At 37.6% G+C, this 19,393-nt stretch overlaps 1 protein-coding gene and 1 pseudogene across 1 annotated transcript; both read right to left on the bottom strand.

Moving 5' to 3' along the window:
- Nucleotides 1-4,842: 4,842 nt before the first annotated feature.
- CNIH1 (cornichon family AMPA receptor auxiliary protein 1) lies at nucleotides 4,843-18,873 on the bottom strand. Its single transcript, XM_008139035.3, has 5 exons — nucleotides 18,652-18,873; nucleotides 13,367-13,435; nucleotides 8,913-9,025; nucleotides 7,759-7,902; nucleotides 4,843-5,751 (listed from the first exon to the last, which is right to left on the bottom strand). The coding sequence occupies exons 1-5, from the start codon at nucleotides 18,730-18,732 to the stop codon at nucleotides 5,724-5,726; spliced, it is 435 nt and encodes a 144-aa protein (XP_008137257.1). The 5' UTR covers nucleotides 18,733-18,873; the 3' UTR covers nucleotides 4,843-5,723.
- Nucleotides 15,941-16,395, bottom strand: LOC114230637 (40S ribosomal protein S27-like; annotated as a pseudogene).
- Nucleotides 18,874-19,393: the final 520 nt, after the last annotated feature.

The following is a 19,393-nucleotide window of genomic DNA, read 5'->3' as shown; positions in this document are numbered from 1 at the left end:
AAAAGAAAGATAACAATTCCTGACCTTTACTTGTGGTAAATAAATAATAAAAAACATAAAGCACATAGGTACATACGTCAAAATGACGGAACTTTTTTAATAAATAAATGGGAGATGGCGACGTAACAACGAAATGACGAACGTCGAGTCCGACTTAACCTGAGGACTGCCTCTAGTGCTGTTTGGGAACTTCAAACCAAAGGTCCAGTATGTACCATAATATACAATCAATATTTTAACATTCTTATGTTTAAACTGGGGGTTTCTTTTCCAACACAATAAATGCCAAGTTAAAGCAAGAAAAGTTATTTTTTTAAAGTACAGGCTGCAATCATAGATTGACCTTCCTAATGATTTTGGTATTATAACCAAATACAAGTTAAAAATCACAATATTCTATTAAACTTTAGGAAGTCACTCAAATTGACATGACCAAATCTTATATTAGCTTTCTTCCAATATAAGCCTATCGCTTATTAATGAATACTTATGAAAATGGAGGGAAAATACTGGCCTGGATTAATCAAACCCTTTATAATAAATTGAATTGTCAAGTGCACGCATGTATTAATTTCCATTGCAAGTACTCATTAACCCTTTCCATTTAAAATGCTTGACTAAACTACTTTAGCACCAAGGATAAGGAAAAACATCAATTATTCCAAGACAGAAAAGAAACATGGGGTGGCAATACGCAAAGTATTTGTCCAGTTAAAATTTAATAATATGTAAATCAGTCTTAGAAAGTATCTTATCTGCCCAACCTGTGGATCAGTCCTCCAAACAGTGGGAAAGGAGAGGCTGAGAGACTGTCCAGAGTCCTGGTCAAGCCAAATTAACTGCTGAAATTGAATTGACACACTTTATAATCAACCATTATCCATAAACTACACAAGGAAACATTTGAGATGGTTTTTATTAAATATACAAAAGCAAAATCACGCAAGCTCTAGGAAGGTAGGACTACTTAACGGCATTTTCTTTGGACGGTGGTACAGCACCTTTAAGGTCAACTTAGATTTCAACAAACCTTGAGCACAAATAGCTAACTACATTCTATGTTTCTCTTAGTAGTTTTAGGGTCTACCCAGTCATCAATCTATTATTTAAGAACTTTTCTTCTCCAGAATATATAAGCATGGTAATCAAAGAAATGCAATGTTTAGAAAACCATTGAACAATAAAATTATTCATTCTTTTCCACGTCAAGATATTCACTACATCTTCACTTCCACAATGTGCATTAATAAAATCAATGTAGGATAAGACATTCACTCTCATCCCATAGATTGATCACCTTATATTGTTAACCTTTTGCACTCGGATGTCAAGTGTGACTCGACACGGTTAGCATCGGTAGCAGGAATCGAGAAAAAAGCAAGCGAGTGCAAAGGGTTAATACTGTTTTCCAAAACCAAACAAACAGCAAAGCTGTTTACCCCTTTTAAACATTTAGCTTTAGCTTTAACAAAATTGCTCTACAAAAGCTACCCAACATATCCAGAAATAGAACCACATTTTGCTGGTGACGTCACCCTGGAGTATTAGTTCAGAACCAACTTCTGAGCTATATATTAGTCCCAGAGACTCATTAGCTGCTGGTCTGACTACAGATCAGTGATTGGTTTGAGCAAAAGAAATTAAGTTATTTGAGACTAGCATTAGTTTCCAAAAAGAATAACTATGTGGGATGAGGGCATGCAACAGGGGGTAGGGGAGGCTGGGGGAAAGTCAATGGGGGGAAAAAAGGAGATATATCTACTACTATGTGTAATACTTTAAACAATAAAAAAAAAATAGAGTGACTATGAGTACTTTCATGAACATTACTAGACACAGTATCAATATTTTTTGTCTTTCCCCTTTGAAAAGAATGTTTTAAAATATTTTTGCTATCAGAATTTCTGATTTATAATTATACTGTACAACTGATTGGGAGATGCACATTTGTGGGTATTACATTATATAAATAAGTAAACTTAGATGTGTACTTTTAAAATACAGATCAGTACTTGAATGGGCTCCATGTATCACAATGCTACGCCGTAGCCACACTTACGATGAAAGCCCAGCCGCCTGCCGGGTATAACAGACACAACGGAAGTCGTTATTTGCACCATGGCAATACCATTCCATGAACACTGATCATAAACATATAACCTGAGGAAAAGAAAAGTGTTGTACAAAAAATATATATATATTTTGCTAGCTTCAAAGTATATCTACAGCTCTATTTCCTTTCTACACAAATATCTGACATTTTCCAAAAAAAAAAAATGTTGATTTGAGGAGCAGAGAAGAGCTCTTATGAGAGCTATTAGCATGAGTGGTCCTCAAGATGAAAAATACTGAACCTTTAAGAGACAGACACACTGCAATCTGCATGTGCTTTGTTGCTTTGTGAGAGACCATTATCAGGGTATCTGAACCTGACTGGTAGGTCTGACAGTTCATGGTTTAATCCATGGTGTTTCTCAAATGCTTTAGTAATACCTGATACATGTCAAAAGTGGACAGTCTGGTCATTTCCTATCATGCCCCCTTCTCATGGAAAATAATTTAAATTTCAAACAAATGAGCAGTTTGTATATAGCCTGGGAGCCAACTCTCCTCTACTCTGGGATGGGGGTGGGGAAATCAGTTGAGCACTATGAAAACCAAGAACCACCACTAATAAAATTCAGATACTGGCATTCAAATAAGTTTCTACCCCTATGCTTCCTTAGTTCTAAAGGGACATAATGCCATGATATAGTAGTATGACTCAAGAGAATAGCTCCTAAACAGACTACATTTGTTATATAAGATTTCTAACTCAGGAGAATCTATAGTACCCATAGCAACAAAGAGCTGTTAGTGTAAACATAAGTCACAATGTGTTACAGTAATGGTTTCTGAGTTGGAAACCTCTTAAGAGATAAAGCACTTAATACAAAAGTAATTGTAACAATGAAGGAAAAAAAAAGAGTATTTAAACAGCTGTCTGCAGAGGGATTACTGAAAGGATTATAACCCAGGCTAACTATGCCTCAACTGGACCTACAAGAATAATATAAGTAAGGCTAACTGGGCCCTGGCCAATGTGGGTCAGTGGTTAGAGCATCAGCCTGCACACTGAAGGGTCTCGGGTTCAATTACCAGTCGGATTCATGTGGGAGGCAACCAATCAATGTTTCTCTCTCACAATGTTTCTTCTCTCCTTTCCTCCTCTCCTCTCCCTCCCTTCCATTCTATCTAAAAATAAATGGAAAAATATCTAGTGAGGATTAACACAAAAACAAAACAGATTAAAGGGGGGGTGGGGAGGGTGGCAGCACAAATTAAATTCAGAGCAAAGGAAAGAGTTAATGGGATATTGTCAAATGCAATTTTGTTTCTGCTTACTCCTGTAAGGGATTAAATTGCATAAAACACTAGAAAAGGTAAAGATGAGTAGATATTGAGAGACCATCCAAGTACTCAATGTTCTAATCACTTACATGCCTAGGAACTAACAACCTACCACCAAGATGGGTGACCTTCACGATCAATCATCTTTGAGGAGTCAGCTAAGGACTACATATCTAATTTTTGTTGTATTTTTTAAATTTTTTAAATACATTTTATTGATTTCAGAGAGGAAGGGAGAGGGAGAGAGAGATAGAAACATCAGTGATGACAGGGAATCATTGATTGGCTGCCTCTTGCACTTCCCCCTCTGGGGATCGAGCCCGCAAACCGGGCATGTGCCCTTGACCAGAATCAAACCCGGAACCCTTCAGTCCACAGGCCGACGCTCTATCCACTGAGCCAAACCAGCTAGGGCCATATCTAGTTTTTAAAGCATGAGAAGGTGGCTTCCACAAATTGCAACCAGCAAACCCTGCATTAGTCCTGAATATTCCAGAATATATTATTAAAAGGATATTTTTTAAAACTTATAAAGGTTTTAAAAATACTTGGACAGGATTATTTATGAAAGCCCAGGAAACCTATCTGGTGGATAGACTTGGCCGGGTCTCTCATGATCACAAGTAGTTGTGAACAAGAAAGAAAAATCAGGAGTGGGTACTAATATAATCAGGTGGATCTTAAACTGAATGAGACTTCATATTCAGAGCATGAATTTTCAATGCCTAGCTGTGCTTGGCAACTAGTTTACTGCAGGAACTGACCAACAGTCAGTTCCCTCGAGGTGTTCCCCAGGCTATAATATAATATACAAGGTCTGTAAAACTTCTCATTATGAAATGGTGTGACTCTTCTCATTCTCCTGTTTCTACATCCTCTTCTTCAACATACTCTCCTCCATTACCCAATCCCAAACAGTACAGCTACTCTCCCAAACGAGAGGAAGCATTTTTCTTATAGATTTCTACAAAGATATCCATAAACACCCTTGATCACTACATGCTATTTCTATATATTGGTTTTCATTGTTTAAGAAACTTATCCATTTACACTATTTTCAATTGCCTTAAAATCCTCATCCCAAATGCAACACAAAAATGCTTATGAAAATATGCAAGCCATAATTTAACTGCCTAAACAAAAATTAAGTCATTTTATCTTAAAACCTGCTGTTTGAAAAAGGCAAAAAAAATTTACAACTTATAAGTGCTACAATTTTTTTAAGTTGGTAAGAAAAATGACAGTTGTGCCATCAATGGTTATGAATCATGACAAGTGACAACAGAAGGTAATGTGCTTAGTCACTTAGAAATCTTCCTTTTTAGATCCAGACGTAGTATTAAACAAAAAACAATGTAATTCTCTATTTTTTAAAAACTGACAGTAATATGTCTTTATTGTGGGTTAAGCAAGTTTATGAAATTGCTATTTGTAATCTTTAAAACAATGCACTGAAAGTCTTAATTTCAGAATTTTATTGTATTGCACTAAAGGAACAGCAGGGCGGTTATACAGTATTCTCTTTCATACCGTTTTGTAAATCTGAAGTACTTGCAAACTCTTAAGACTACCTTTACCACCAGATTAGGACAGTAAGTATAATAACCAATTTCTTAATAAGTAATGTCTTACAAATTAAAACACATTTAAAATAGCTTTAAATGCATTCTTCATAAGTAATTCAGCATATGTTTTTATATCATATTCACTTATGCTTAAGAATTAAAGCAAGTATATTACTGTGATGGAAATATGGGAAATCTCTCATTCATGCAATATACAGGGATAATATTCAAGTTAAAGGGGAAAAATCCCACTCTTCTTATTTTTTTAATGTATCCTTATATAATCATCTACATGATAGATGAGGAAACCCATGAAGTTTCCCACAGATCAGATATATGTTTTCAGTTCATCAGAAGCACCTGGTCATCTACAGCTATTTGTAATTAGATGGCATTTCATTAAAACCAAAACAAGTTCCTATAAACAAAAGCTTCCAATGGACTAAGGACAATAATTAATGCAATCATTCAAGGGATCATGGCTGTTCCTTAAGGAGTGCAAGTTCCAACCTGTCAACACCAGAGGTAATCACTTTACTATAATTTATACGTAATTCATTTAAATTCTTTATCCGAGTATAACATATTAAAACAGTCTTTCCACAAGCAAAAAATGTGGAAACATTTAAAAAATAAGGAGTCATTTTTTAATGTAACTGATCAGATTCCATAGGCTACTCTTGGAAACAGGATCTTGCTGGATAGAATCCCTTCGTTTGGTGGCTTTTTGCATGCATTTTAACTGGACCACTTCTTCTGTGTGTTGTTCTAAGAGCTCACCAAGACATAGATCATGCTGAAAAGAAGGAAAAGGCTGTTAATTCAAACATTCCTCATTATAAAAACTAAGAGCGCCAAAAAGTTGACTCTGTTCCATAGAGCAAGCAAGTCTGTGGTATCACACCATCACAGAACATAAAAAGACCAACAAGTTCAAACATGATTTTAACTGGCATTTATGGACTTTTGCCTAAGGTAGGACTTAGCTTGGTGCAATAGTTGTTCCCTATTCCTTTCCCATCTTAGCAAGTAGAAGAGCACAGCTGAAAGCTCAATGGGGGATCTGAGCTTAGAGAAATCCAAAATACCACACGTGGGAGTTGAGTCTATTAATAGAAGTGAGTCTCCAAGGGGTCACTTCCTGCCGGGCCGTGTCAGGTCCTCATATATGACCTCCGTGAATGCCCCGAGCAGTCCTAAGAGGTGAGTACTATTACTAACCCCATTTTACAGATAGGAATGGTCAGTTAAGGAACTTTCCCATTAGAGAAAGGCTCTAGGCAACAGCAACAGGGATTAAAAAAAAAAAAAGGAAAGAAAAGGGGACAAACAAGCAAAATGAAAAGCAATATCCATTTGATTTAGGCTTAAAGACTGCCAGACAATTCTACATGCTATATAGGCATAGCATGCTTCAGAACCATGTATCTCTAAATGAAAACGCAAACCAAGGAGGTGAGCAAACTCAATTTAAAACGGAAATCACCACCTCCTGGTGAACATTTTCCAACACTGTACATCTCCAGTGATTTATCCAATCATTCATTTCTTTCAGTAAAGTTTTAAGTGTCTACTATATGCTAGCACTGTTCTAGACATTTGTTACAGAAACTTAAAAATAAAAACAAGAAATTGGGATGACACACGGAACTTCACTTTTCAGAACTGATTCGCTTTCTTTGTTTCATGTGAGTGACATCTGTAGGTAACAGTAAAAGAGATACTCATTTTCACAATTATAACCTCTAAAGGCATATTCCAGTCAAGACTTTCATGCATCCTTTTCTACAATGGAAATGCATATGATATAAAGAGAACATGAATATAAACTTACAATGTAATACTTAGCAAGTTTTCAAGTAACAAGTAGGAGGAAATGGAAGCTAGTTATAACAATTACACCTCATACAGCTAATTTCCCTCAGATTTTGAAAGTCAGATGGAAAGCCCTCTCTAGCTAAATATAAAGCAATAAAAGATGAGAAAAGTTTATTTATACCACTTAAAGAAAAGTTATAGTTCCACCTGACAATGTCCTTTTCTAGTTTTAATAAGCAGCCATTTTATTTCACCTACAGTACACTCAGAGCAGTGCTTCTCATGCAGCGCAATCTGCCCCACAGGAGACATTTTTGGTTATTACAACTGGGGCGGGGTGCTACTGGCTAGTGGACACAGATGCTGCTAAGTATCCTACAATGCACAGGACTGCTCCCCACAACCAAGATTTACCCAGCCTAAAATGTCAACAGTGCCAAGGTTGAGAAACCCTAGTATAAAGGAATGACATGAATCTATCATGGTAGGAAGGGGGGAAAATTGATAATTACACCATCCTATAAGATAGAACTGTTTTTCATTCATCCAATTCAGATTAATCAAACTATAAGATAAAGGGCACAGCATATACAATTTATGAAGCATGATAGAAAAAAAAAAATTAAACACAATCTCGAGACTTTTTTTTTTTTTTTCAAACTCACCAAGCCATATCCTCTCAATGCCATCACCTTACCATAAAGAATGAGGATGGTCCTTCACTAACTGAATGAACCTGAAAACTCAGAAAGTAGCTGGCCAAATTATCTGCTTCTGACAGCACACCAGTTGGCTGCTTTGACAAGTACCAGTATATTCACATTCCATGTGAACTGGCTGGTGTGCACTGTCATTAGCAGTTACCACCATTCAAGACACTGAGTTATTCTTCAAGTGGATTCTCAGGTGTTAAGATCATAATGCCTGCAAACATTTTAGACAGCAAAGTGAAATATCACATTTTTATTTTATTTTTTAAACTTACCCGTATAAGTAGTAAAAAAAGGCTAGAAGATAAAAAGCTAATTTGCACCATCCTTCTTTCTGACAGTATGCTAGAATATCAGCATTCATGATGGTTGTAGGGTCATAGAGTCCTGGTCCACTCATCACTGGTCTACTCATATACCTGTAATAAACACAGTCTATCAGCCACTCAGAAAGGGAGCAAACCTTCAGGATGGGAAGGAGGGTTTTCTCCCTAATGTTTGGTCCACATAGGAAAGAATACTTTTAGAGATGGAGTTCTTTCCTTTCATCATCTTAATTTTAAAACTACAGCCCCTAAATGAGCAGAACAGGACAGCTAAAGAAGTCACATCTGGTCTCCTCTACACTTTATCAGAAATCCAAGAAAAATAGGAATAACTGTAAAAAGTATATAAGATTTAACGTTTTATTTTAACATAATTTTACTTACAGAAAAGGTACAAGAACACTTCACCCAGACATTCCAAATGTTTACACTTACCATATTTGCTCTATCCTTCTCTTTCTCATTTTATCTCTAACTATGCATACTTTTTTTGACCATTTCAGAGTTCAGCTATAGATGTGATATCATTTTACTCTTAAACACTTCTTCAGTATATATTGCCTAAAATCAAGGGCAATGTCATTTTTACATCTAAGACAAAAAACTCTATGTAGATCAGGTAGAACTTTTAAAAGTTATGAAATATGAATATCTTTTATAAATAACCACATTAAAGTTTGAATTTATATGAAGTTCAAAGAAGGGCAAAATTAATGTAAGGTTTTAGAAGTCAGTAGTTCTCTTTGGGAAGCACAGGGGTAACAGACTGGGATGGGGCTGGAACTGGTGTATGTCTCGATCTGGTGGTGGTTTCGCGGGTATATACATATGGATAAATTCATTGAGCTGTACACTTCAGACTTTGCACAGTATTGTATGTAAGTTATACCTCATTAAAAAAAAAACACCTTTCAAGAGTAATAAAGCAAACTCTCTAGAGTCTAAGAAGTGTAGTAAATCAGTTATTTGCTCATCCACTTGATTTTTAAAATAAAGGCCAACTAATTTCCAGTTTTTATTTAGGTAACTAGCAAGTAAGAAAACCGTATTAACTACAGTATAATTTAACTAGGAAAAGTATTAGAAGTATATCTAAATATTACCTCCAAATATGATATGCCAAGAGGGGCATATTGAGACCCAGGGTAAGCCACTCTGCTGCACAAAGAAACATGACACAGAAGAAAGCATGGATGAGGTACTCTGGAAGTACAAGCTGGAAGAAAAACACAAGCCAGTTATCAAAACGCCTGGGCGTTCAGTCAACTGTTAACTTGGAAAGCAGGTGGCAACCAAGTTTCCATAATGAAAAATTACTGTTTTCCTAGACTCTAAGATGAAACTACTGAGTTTCATTCCCATATTTAACTTTTACCAAAGCAGGATTGCAAGCAAGTGGATAAGAGGATACAGCTTGCACTAAAAGAATAAGATAAAACCTAAACTTTAAAACTCAAATTCTTAAAGCAATAGGTTATATTATACAAAGTTACCACCCAGATGATTGTTTAGTTATTTGCTGATCAATTGGAATACTTTTTCTTTCTACTATTCAAAAATGATAAAATTACAAAAATGAGATATCTGATCACATGCAACATGATATTTTAAAAAATCCACAAAAACAAAACTCCCCTTTAGAAGTTTACACATTAGTGTTTTTAAGCCTTTAACAGTAACCCAGAATGCTACATATACAGTATTTAACAAACCACATCACATTACCACAAAGTAATTTTTCAATGGAAAGCCAACAGCCAATAATCTCAGCACAGTCAGGGAGGAAAGAATACTAATATGCACAAATACAAATGATGTGCTTTCTGCAATGTAGGAGGGAAAAGACAGCTCTGACCCAAGAAATTAGAATTTTCCCCAGTTCCTGCCCTTCCATTCGTACACGGCCTTCCTTAAGCCTGCTTTCCAATGAAAGACAGTGCAGACCAGTAGAAGCTCAGAACTTAAGAACAAAATAAATCTTTTGGTAGTAGGTAGTATTAAGTGAGGAAAAATCAATTCAAGCAAAATGCTTTTTATAAAATGACCAGGAGTTAATGCTTTGTTTTAAATTATCTTTCTCATCCTAAAGATTTCAGCCTAATGACTTTGTAAATAAAAATACCAACACCACCCAGCCAGCTAGCTCAGTGGTTGAGTGATGACCTATGAACCAGGATGTCCCGGTTTGATTCCCGGTCAGGGCACATGCTGAGGTTACAGGTTCGATCCCCAGTGTGGGGTGTGCAGGAGACATCCAATCAATGATTCTCTGTCATCAATGAGGTTTCTATCTCTCTCTCCCTTTCCCTTCCACTCTGAAATCAATAAAAATATATTTTTTTAAAAATAACACCTTTCATTGCAAGTTGCAGCCAAAGAACTTCCTGTAAATCACAGCTGCAAAGCAGTTTCTCAAATGTTTGCATCATACCAAATTATATGAATCCTCAACATTATCAGATCTTTCCTAGGGGAAACCATAGCTGTAGAAATAATAGTTATACTCTACATTCAAGCCGATTTTCTAATACTGCCAAATTAACTTTTCCAATTTAAAGGTACAGAGAGAAGTTTTTAATGAATATTATTTTAAATGAAATCCCAATAAAACTAATTTTTCCACACCACCAACCAGGTATTTTCTACAAACTTAAGTATATAAACTTGTAAATAGCATGAACCTTTAAAAGCTAGCATTTATTTAACATCAAAGTTAAACATCTACAGTCTCTAAAGAAAATGTCCATAGGAAATCTTTAAAACTCTGACTACAACCAGGACAAACCAAGAAAAAAAGACATTTTATTAGGAGTTCTACTACAGCTGCTATTTACAATCCTAGTTTAAATTATGGGATTTTTCTTTTAAATAAAGATAATTAAAATTGGCCCTCTAAAAGCCCATTAATATCTAACAATATGAATTATCACCCAAGTTTTTGCCCTACACTTACAGGCTGAGGTATGGGGAGAGAATGATTTTGAAAGTATGATCCCTACTGACCTTAAACAATATACTTTAGTGACAGTGAAAATAATCTGCAACTCTACCAGTTCTAATATGAAACAAATGCCACACCCCTCCTCCTCAAAAAAAAAAAAGTCCAGAAACTTTTATTATGCACCTATCATAAAAACCAGTCCTCTCTGATTGTTCTTTAATGACAAAATTTTCCCATAAGTGACATAAAAGTTATTCCACTTAGGAAACAGCATTTATACAAAAACTTCCAGAAAAAAATACCTCATGCAATATGGCGAAATGATACATACAAATCAATATATTCTCTAGTTAAGGCTCACATTTTTAAAAATAATTTTATTTGTCTTCCCTCATACTTTGGCAGAATTGTCAAAACAAAACTTTAATAGGGAAAACTGTCAGATGCACTGCTATTAAGCTAATTTTCGGCACCCAATCCGAAATACAACCTGTGCTTGTATAAAAACTTCCTCCCAACATATTGCAGCATTAGGATATCCCAAACACGTCTTCTCTAAATGAGAATTTCTTTCCATTAAGAAAAGCCAGAAATCACATATGTTAAAGTGAAATTAGTCCCTCTTAAATTTGTAGTAAAGTAGGAAAATACAAGAGGATGAGCTTAACAATCAGGTTGTTGGGTTCAAATTCTGGTTTTACCTTAGCTGTGTAACCTTGAGCAAGGTGCTTTAATCTCGATAAGCCTGTTTATTCTCCTATTCATGAAAATAAACTGTCATGAGAACTGGATGACAAAACCCAAGATAAGATGCTCAGCTCAGAGGCTGGGACCCAGGAAAGCACTCATCTGATTTCAGCTATTATTATTCTCATCATGATTTGCTTTTTTGAAGTAGTGAAAAGCCAAAGACAGAATACTAATATTAAACATATGACAAAAGGAGAAACTTCAGTTTCTAAATTTCTTGTAATAGTGTGTTAAGATGTTTTCCAATGAACATTATTACTTTCCAATGAAAAGACAGTCATCTTATATTTTGTTTCATAAGAGCAGAGAAACAATTAGTAAGCTAATACTTTTAAATGTATATACTCGTCATACTTTAACAGTCTTTAAAGCCAAACTAGAAATCTATTCCATCATTCATATTTATCTAAGAAACAATAATAAAGTAGCAAACTAACTTTATAGAATAGCAACTTTCAACCTTTTTCAACTTGTGGCACACATAAACTAATTACTAAAATTCTGTGGCACACTAAAAAAAGATATATTTTGCCTATCTGAAAAAAAAATAGCTATAATTTTGATTCATTCACACCGATGGCTACTGTTTTATCTGTTGTCATTTTTTATTTGACAATCTAAGGAAGAAGAGGTCAGTGCCCTTGATTAAATAGTCATGTATTGCATGTTTTAAAAACTCTTGCTACACACTGGTTGAAAATCAGTTATAGATCCTTTTCCAAATAAAATCCCTCTAGTAAGCTAGTGAATTACGGCATTATACAACTGAAGTTGACACAAGCTCTCATCTTCACGAAGTAATTTTTAAAGATGAATTATAGTATACTATATCTTAAAGTACCCAATGCTTTCTTACAAACCACCTTTCAGTTTCTGACCAGCTAGGTAAAATCAAACCTACAGGCTAAAGGGGAATCTTTCTAAATGAGGTAAGTAAATGAAGTAAAAATATAGAGAGAATCCCCAAGCACAATGGAGCTACATTATAATTAAACCCATCAGAACCTAGTATAAGACAGGTCTGTTTTAGAAATTTATAGTGGATATGTATTAGAAACAACTATGTAGATAATTGTATACAAATTATCCACAAAATTCTGGCAGTATGAGTCAATAGGTCAGCATTACTGCAAGATTCCAGAGCCAAAGAACAGAGCTATCTACCTAAAAGGCTCTGAATAAACATCAGCTGAAACAGAATTAATTCCAGAGCAGACATAATTAAAGATAAAACTAGATAGGATACTAAAGACTCCCAAGTAACAACAGGTAAATAATCTTACCATCCATTCAAGTCATTTTATGTTAACCAACTGTCAAACATTGTACCAAATAATTCAACATAGAAGTGCCTATAGCTATAATATTTTTTAAAAAACGCATAAGCATTTAACAGCTTTCCCTACTTGGCAGGGCCAGCAAGCATTTGCATAAAACATGACATTTCATGAAAGCATAAACCTCAACAAGCATATGAACAAGCACACTGAACATAACATTTTACAAATACAAATGCCCTAACCCTCCCCATGAAATGAATGTAGCAGGAAAACATTAAACTAAAAAGCAGTACACACCTTTAATGCAATTTTGACTCTTTTAATCTTTTTGACCTTTTCAACTGTCTTTGGCCGACAATGTAAAAAGCAGATTGGAAGAATGTTAGTGTGACAGCTGACAAGATCACCAGCAGATTAATAATAGTCAGAACAGTCAAGCAGGACAGGAAAAAGAATATTTTTTAAGTCTGTTTCAAAAAATACAAATATACCATGCTACTGAGAATATTGGCCATTTTCAAATTATATCAAGTTAAAAGCAAAAATGGTTTTAAAATCTAAAGAAAACTCCGATATTATAACTTACAGGATTCAGGGTATTACACTGGTCTATAGGATTCTTGTAATCAGTCTTCAGCTCATCAAATGCTATAATCTAAAATAGAATTTAAACAGTTAGGACCTCTTGTTTTAATAAAAAGATGCAACAAACCTGCCCCATCATCAAATAACTGAATAAAGTTAATAAAAAAGCAAACATTACATGTACACTGATTTACAATAAACTCAATTGTGTGCTAATAAATAACTAGAATCAGACTTAAAGAACTGAAAACACTTTTATATTATCATTAACATGATCTGATATTACTGTGATAAATACCTTCAATTTTCAATTGTTTTCTATGCCTCTTTCAAGTTATTTTGACTTGAAATTATCTTCGTCCCAGCCACAACTATTCATCAAAACTCTATCCTAAAAAACCTTCTTCCTACGTCAACTCATCCCTTGGGCAGATATAAGTGCCTATCTGTCAAATCTCTACAGAGCACAGGGCTATCTAATGCTACCAATATGGCATCCCTCACACTTTTACATACAGACTGTGTCTCCCACCAGACTGTGCCCATCAGGGTGAAGTGTTTTTAATCATCTGTGCATGCCCCACCCTCCTCACAGTGTTCAATGGGACACTAGAGATGGACTCGCATGCTTCAGTTTGTTCCCGTTTGTGCCCCAACACATACATTTCAAAGTCCTGCTTCGATCTGGAAATGCAAAAAATGGTCTCAAAGTAGAGAAACTGGGGACTATTCAACTTCACGGGCAGGACCACCCATGCAGGAGCGCAGTTTCTGCACAGGACAAAGGGCTCCTGGCCATCCCATGACCTGCTGCCAAGCACCCTGGCATGGGCTCTGCACTAGACTCGGCACCCAGAGGCCGTATCTGTTCAGGAGGAAGGATTCTTTTGCCCCAAGAGGTATCTTGTTCCAATTCACCTGAGCAGAGTCCTGTTCAAGGCCACTGTAAAAGTGACCAATCTGACCTCCGTTCATGAACTCATGCAGGTCATTTTACCTGGTCACCAAAGACTGTGTAAGGGTAAGGCCGGGTAAGGCCAGTTTTTCAAAGTGTGATGAGTGAAACACTTATAAATGCGATAAGGGGAGAGAGATGGCATCCACTTAAAATGCATGGCAAAAATGCTTTTGTCCAGACTCTAGAGAATTGTGGCTTTAACATGTAGGGTCACTAAACACAGAGCTTCAAAGTTAAAATGTACTAACAAATCAAAAGGGGGTAATGGACCACTTTGTGATGCTAAGATAGGTGTCAAACAAGAAGTCAAAGGCACCACGTTCATGGGGGAGCTATTTTAGTTGCTGGCACTAGTTACCTGGGGAACAGAACCTAATCTGCCCTTTGGTGGGTTACAAATAGCTAGTTACAAATAGCTTATATACTAGTATGTGGCAGTGTTACTCAATATTACCAGTAACCAATGGAGTCATATATTTCTAGATTTTAATATGCTGGTTTATTTCCCTATTAAGGTTTTTAGCTTCATAAAAATGTGTTTTTTTAATTTCTAGGATGTTATAAAACTCACCAACCTAACCTAATAAAAATTCTAACTAAAATAGGAATAGAAGGAAAATAATTAAAATGTAAACTCCATAAAAGCAAAGCTTTTTTCTGCTGTGCCCTAGGGTCTAAAGAGTGCCTGGCACATACTTAAGTGTTTAATCAATATTTATTGAATGTAAAAAGGGAAAAAAGAAAAATAGCCCTATGCTAAAAAAAAGTACAGGACTCAGCAAAAGGCATTTTCCTCTGCTAATGATTCCTAACATATATAAATGTTAAAAATATAAATGTACAATTAGAAGATACTATCTTCTGATCATTTATGAACTAGTCACTCACCTGATATTAGCTCTGTCATATCCCCAATGCATTTTAATAATAAAGTTCAAGACAAGAACCATAATCACAAATACAATTACTTGCCTAAAACAAGATCAATTTAACAGCAGAGTCCAAAACGTATGTCTTAAAACTGACCTTTTTTTTAAATTGAACATTTCTTTCAGGTGATTTCAAGGGATCTTTTAATAAGTATGATGATGAATGGGTTTCTGTTTAAGTTCTATAAGCTAGTTTCCAAAACTTTTCTCAAAAGATTCTTAAGTTAAGAATCTTTTGTGATTTCAAATCTTTTGTGATTGTGTGTCTGGACAAAGATGTTCACAAAATTTTCCACAGAAGTGCAAACACAATAAAAACAGATAAATCCCTAAAAATACCAAACTACCCAATTCAGGCTATCTTCAAATCTGATGTACATCCTTAGGGAATGACTTCTGAATGTTTAGCTTTCAAACAAATCTGTGCTCCCAACTCTATTCCCCACAGAGCATTAATCACATGAATTAGGACTGAACTGACAGAAGTGACGATCAGCATAAAAAACATCTACCAGTGCCCAGCCGGGTGTGGCTCAGCAGTTGAGTGTCGACCCAGGAACCAAGAGGTCACCAGTTCGATTCCCGGTCAGGGCATCTGCCTGGGTTGTGGGCTCAATCCTCAGTGTGGGGCATTCAGGAGGCAGCCAATCAATGATTCTCTCTCATCATTGATGTTTTTTTGTTTTGTTTTGTTTTCCCATAATCAAAACTTTATTGAAAAATTGACACCAAAATAGGAGATCACTGTTGTATACTTACAAAATTAAATGTAATTACATTATCCTGGTAGATTAACTAGAATTACTAAACTGATAAGGCTTTGTTGTGATATAACCCAAATTCAGGAAGCTGTGTGGATCATCAGTGTTGCTTTCTTCTAAATGAACACCCTTCCGAGAGTCTAGCCTTTCCTCCTGTTGGCTGGCACAACACTGTTGAACAACCTACGCAAAGAACCACTGTCTGAGCATGGCTGAAAACCGTGGTGATCTTGTAGCAACCTGGACATTTTACATCCATAAAATAAGAATTTGGACTTTGAACTAGCCGTTTCTTTTTATGTTTTTTCTTTTCCTCTTCCTAGGACGGATGTAGTAAATCTCTAGCCAAAGGCATGTTGATCCTCTCCAAGGCGCAGCCCATCCCAACCTCCAAGGCAACACCCAGTTCATCACTGATGTTTCTCTCTCTCCCTCTCCCTTCTCTGAAATCAATAAAAATATATATTTTTTAAAAAAAATCTACCAGTCCTAGCCGGTATGGCTTAGTGGATAGAGTGTTGGCCCTCCGGACTGAAGGGTCCCGGGTTCGATTCCGGTCAAGGGTACATGCCTGGGTTTTGGGCTTGATCCCCAGTAGGGGGTGTGCAGGAGGCAGCCGATCAATGATTCTTTCTCATCATTGCTATTTCTCTAAATCTCTCCCTCTCCCTTCCTCTCTGAAATCAATAAAAATATATATATTTTTTTAAATCTACCATATGATTAATTTAAACAGGATTTTGTGAATTTATACTTGAAACTTCCACATGAAGTCTTCTGAAAGATATTTAAAGTACCTAAGACAATAAACTGAAGGTTCTGGAGAATTAAAACTATTTATTTGTGTGTGTGTTTGTTTATTTATTTATTTAGAATTCTGAATCTGTTCCCAAAGGATGTTTAATCCTCTGAACTACCAAGAAATCCCTAAGGATAAAAGCTTTCCACTAATATGTGGAATACAAACAAATTTTTTTTTAAGTTCTAAAATAGGACTTAAAATTATTATCTGCCCGGACACAGATTCATTTCAAAGCTAAAACTAAATTACCCATTTTTTAAAAATACAGTTCAGGTTTTCCACGACTTGGTTCAAAGTGTAAAAAAGCCATCCACAGCTCTCTTCTAAAAAGCCTCATCACTCAGAAAACAAAGAGCACCCATCATGCAGGAAGTGACTTAAATCCACATCTACAGAGAGAAGGGAACCGCGTTTCAGTTCCACTGGAGGCTTATTACTAAGATGGAGATAGTCTACCTCCCAAATTATCTGTACTTAGTGTTCTTCCACCAAAGAGCCTAAAATGCTCTTTAAGTTACTGGTTCCTACTGACACGCATTTTGAGGGAGCCGTGACTTAGCCGACAGAAGCATCCCCTACTACACCAACAGTCGAGGTCTTAACAATTGTAAACATAATCGAACTCTTGAGCAAAAGGAAATGGGTTTGTGATATCACTCTACCTTGGACATTATTTCTGCACAAGACACTGCAGCTCTTTCAATGACCCTGTCACTGTATGTTCCATTAAACAAATCCTTGTTATGGGTATAAAACCAGACTTAAAATTGACATTCCAGTGAACATGCCCAATCATTCAAACTAAGACCAATAATCCGGAAGATACTGGACGATAGGGGGGACGGGGGAGTGGCAGAAGCAAATACAAGGTACATTTTTAATGAATGCTGATTCCCTGAGGGCTGCTTCTCATCTTGCGCTAGAGGAACAGAATTCCTTAAAAATCTCTTGCAGAACTAATGTCACCGGGAACTTACTGGTTCCTTCCCGGGATCAGTAAGGATGTGCTTTCTATCCTGCAGCATGTTAGCAAAAGAGGAAACTTAAGGTTTCTGAGCATTTTCAAAATCAAAGTAAAACTACCTTTACCAAGTCAAGTTACCCAGAATACAGAGGTGGCTGGGAACTGTCTCTTGAGAAACTGGCGGTCAAAGTATGATTTAGGGGAAAAGTTCGGAGATGAGGTCAACAGAGCAATCAATCCAGCATCAAAGTTCACTAGGAAACAACCCGAAAACAGTGATTCTACTTGAAGAGCACCCGACAAGTGCTGGAAAGCAGAGCTGGGACTTCATCTCAAATAGGTTACAACCATCTCATCAGGGCCAGGCTCCCGCCGAAACCCGAAAAGAAAATCAACCTGTATTAATAATTCGGAAAACTCCCTTTCCGCTAAGTACACAGCACGACTCTGAGCCCGTGACGTCCTCCCCGGGGATGCGGGGATGCGGGGATGTAGGGGTATGGGGGTGCGGGGGTGCGGTGGGCCGGCCGAGCGTCCGCGCCTGGAAGCGGGGTCCGCAGGGCCGTCAGGACGGCGGCCGCCCCACCCACGAGGCGGGAGCAGAGCAGCGGCGCGCGGCCTGCGCCGGGACCGGCGGGCGCCTCCGTGGCAGCACCGCACGCCCGTCCCTCCCACGACCTGCAGCCCCGGGCCTGCGGAGCGAGGGCTCAGACCTCGGCGGCGCGGCCTGCGCCACCCGCCCCGCCCCACTCTCCGGAGCGCAGACCCAGGGGGTCCAGGGCCACCTCGACCGCGGTGGGCCCGGCGCGAGAACAGGCAGCGCCGCCGCGTCGCCCTCCCCCCGCCCCCCACCCCCGGCGCCGGCTACTCACGTGCCAGATGGCGAAGAAGATGAGTGCGGCGGTGAGCAGCAGCGCCAGCATGTAGCAGAAGGCCGCGAACGTGAACGCCATGGCCGGGGAGGAGGAGCAGGGAGCGGCGGCGGTGCCAGCGGAGAAAGGCGGCGCAGGGCCCTCTGGGTAAAACCATTCACTTCCCCCGGCCACAGCCTAGACCGCCGCCGCCGCCGCTGCCGCCGCCGCCGCGGCACCCGCCCTCCCAGCGCGCCTGCGCACTGGCCCGGGTGCGCCGGCGCCCTCTGATGGCAGAAGGCCGCGTCGCACTTATATTGTCCGCACAGCTGATGGCTTTTTCCTGCCCTACCGTGTTAATTCTTTGAACAAATTTTTTTTTTGGAACAAATATTTTTTTTATGAGAGCCTAGTATGTTCCAAGTACTGTGCTTCTTATTTGAAGTACAAATATGAGTAAGATAATACTTGCACTTAAAGAACTTAGTTTACTTTCCGCAATAAACCTAAATAAATCATGACAGAATTCTAACCCCGTCAAGGGAAGTCTGCGGGGAGTTATGAGAGGGCACGCAGACCGCCCTGGAGCGTTCAAGGCAGGATTCCTGTTTCTTAAGTTGTCTAGATAAAGTTGTCTAAAGAGAAGGTGGGATCAGCAGTCAGTTCAAAGGAGACAATTCAAAGACACAGAGTTGAAAGAAAGGAAAGAAAGCTTAGTGACTTTTTCCATTGCAACCAAGTAGAATATCATATAGACTCTGAA

Source organism: Eptesicus fuscus, chromosome 5, assembly GCF_027574615.1.
Source record: "Eptesicus fuscus isolate TK198812 chromosome 5, DD_ASM_mEF_20220401, whole genome shotgun sequence".
Lineage (NCBI taxonomy): Eukaryota > Metazoa > Chordata > Mammalia > Chiroptera > Vespertilionidae > Eptesicus > Eptesicus fuscus.
The sequence above is the reverse complement of the archived record's forward strand: the minus strand, read 5'-3'. Positions and strand labels throughout refer to the sequence as shown.

Bases quoted from the DNA above. Each gene is read 5' to 3' on its own strand.
- CNIH1 (XM_008139035.3), bottom strand. From the start codon at position 18,732: ATGGCGTTCACGTTCGCGGCCTTCTGCTACATGCTGGCGCTGCTGCTC. The intron at 13,436-18,651 runs GTGAGTAGCCGG...ATTCTATTTTAG, and splicing joins TCTTCTTCGCCATCTGGCAC to ATTATAGCATTTGATGAGCT. The intron at 9,026-13,366 runs GTAAGTTATAAT...TTTTTCTTCCAG, and splicing joins AGTGTAATACCCTGAATCCT to CTTGTACTTCCAGAGTACCT.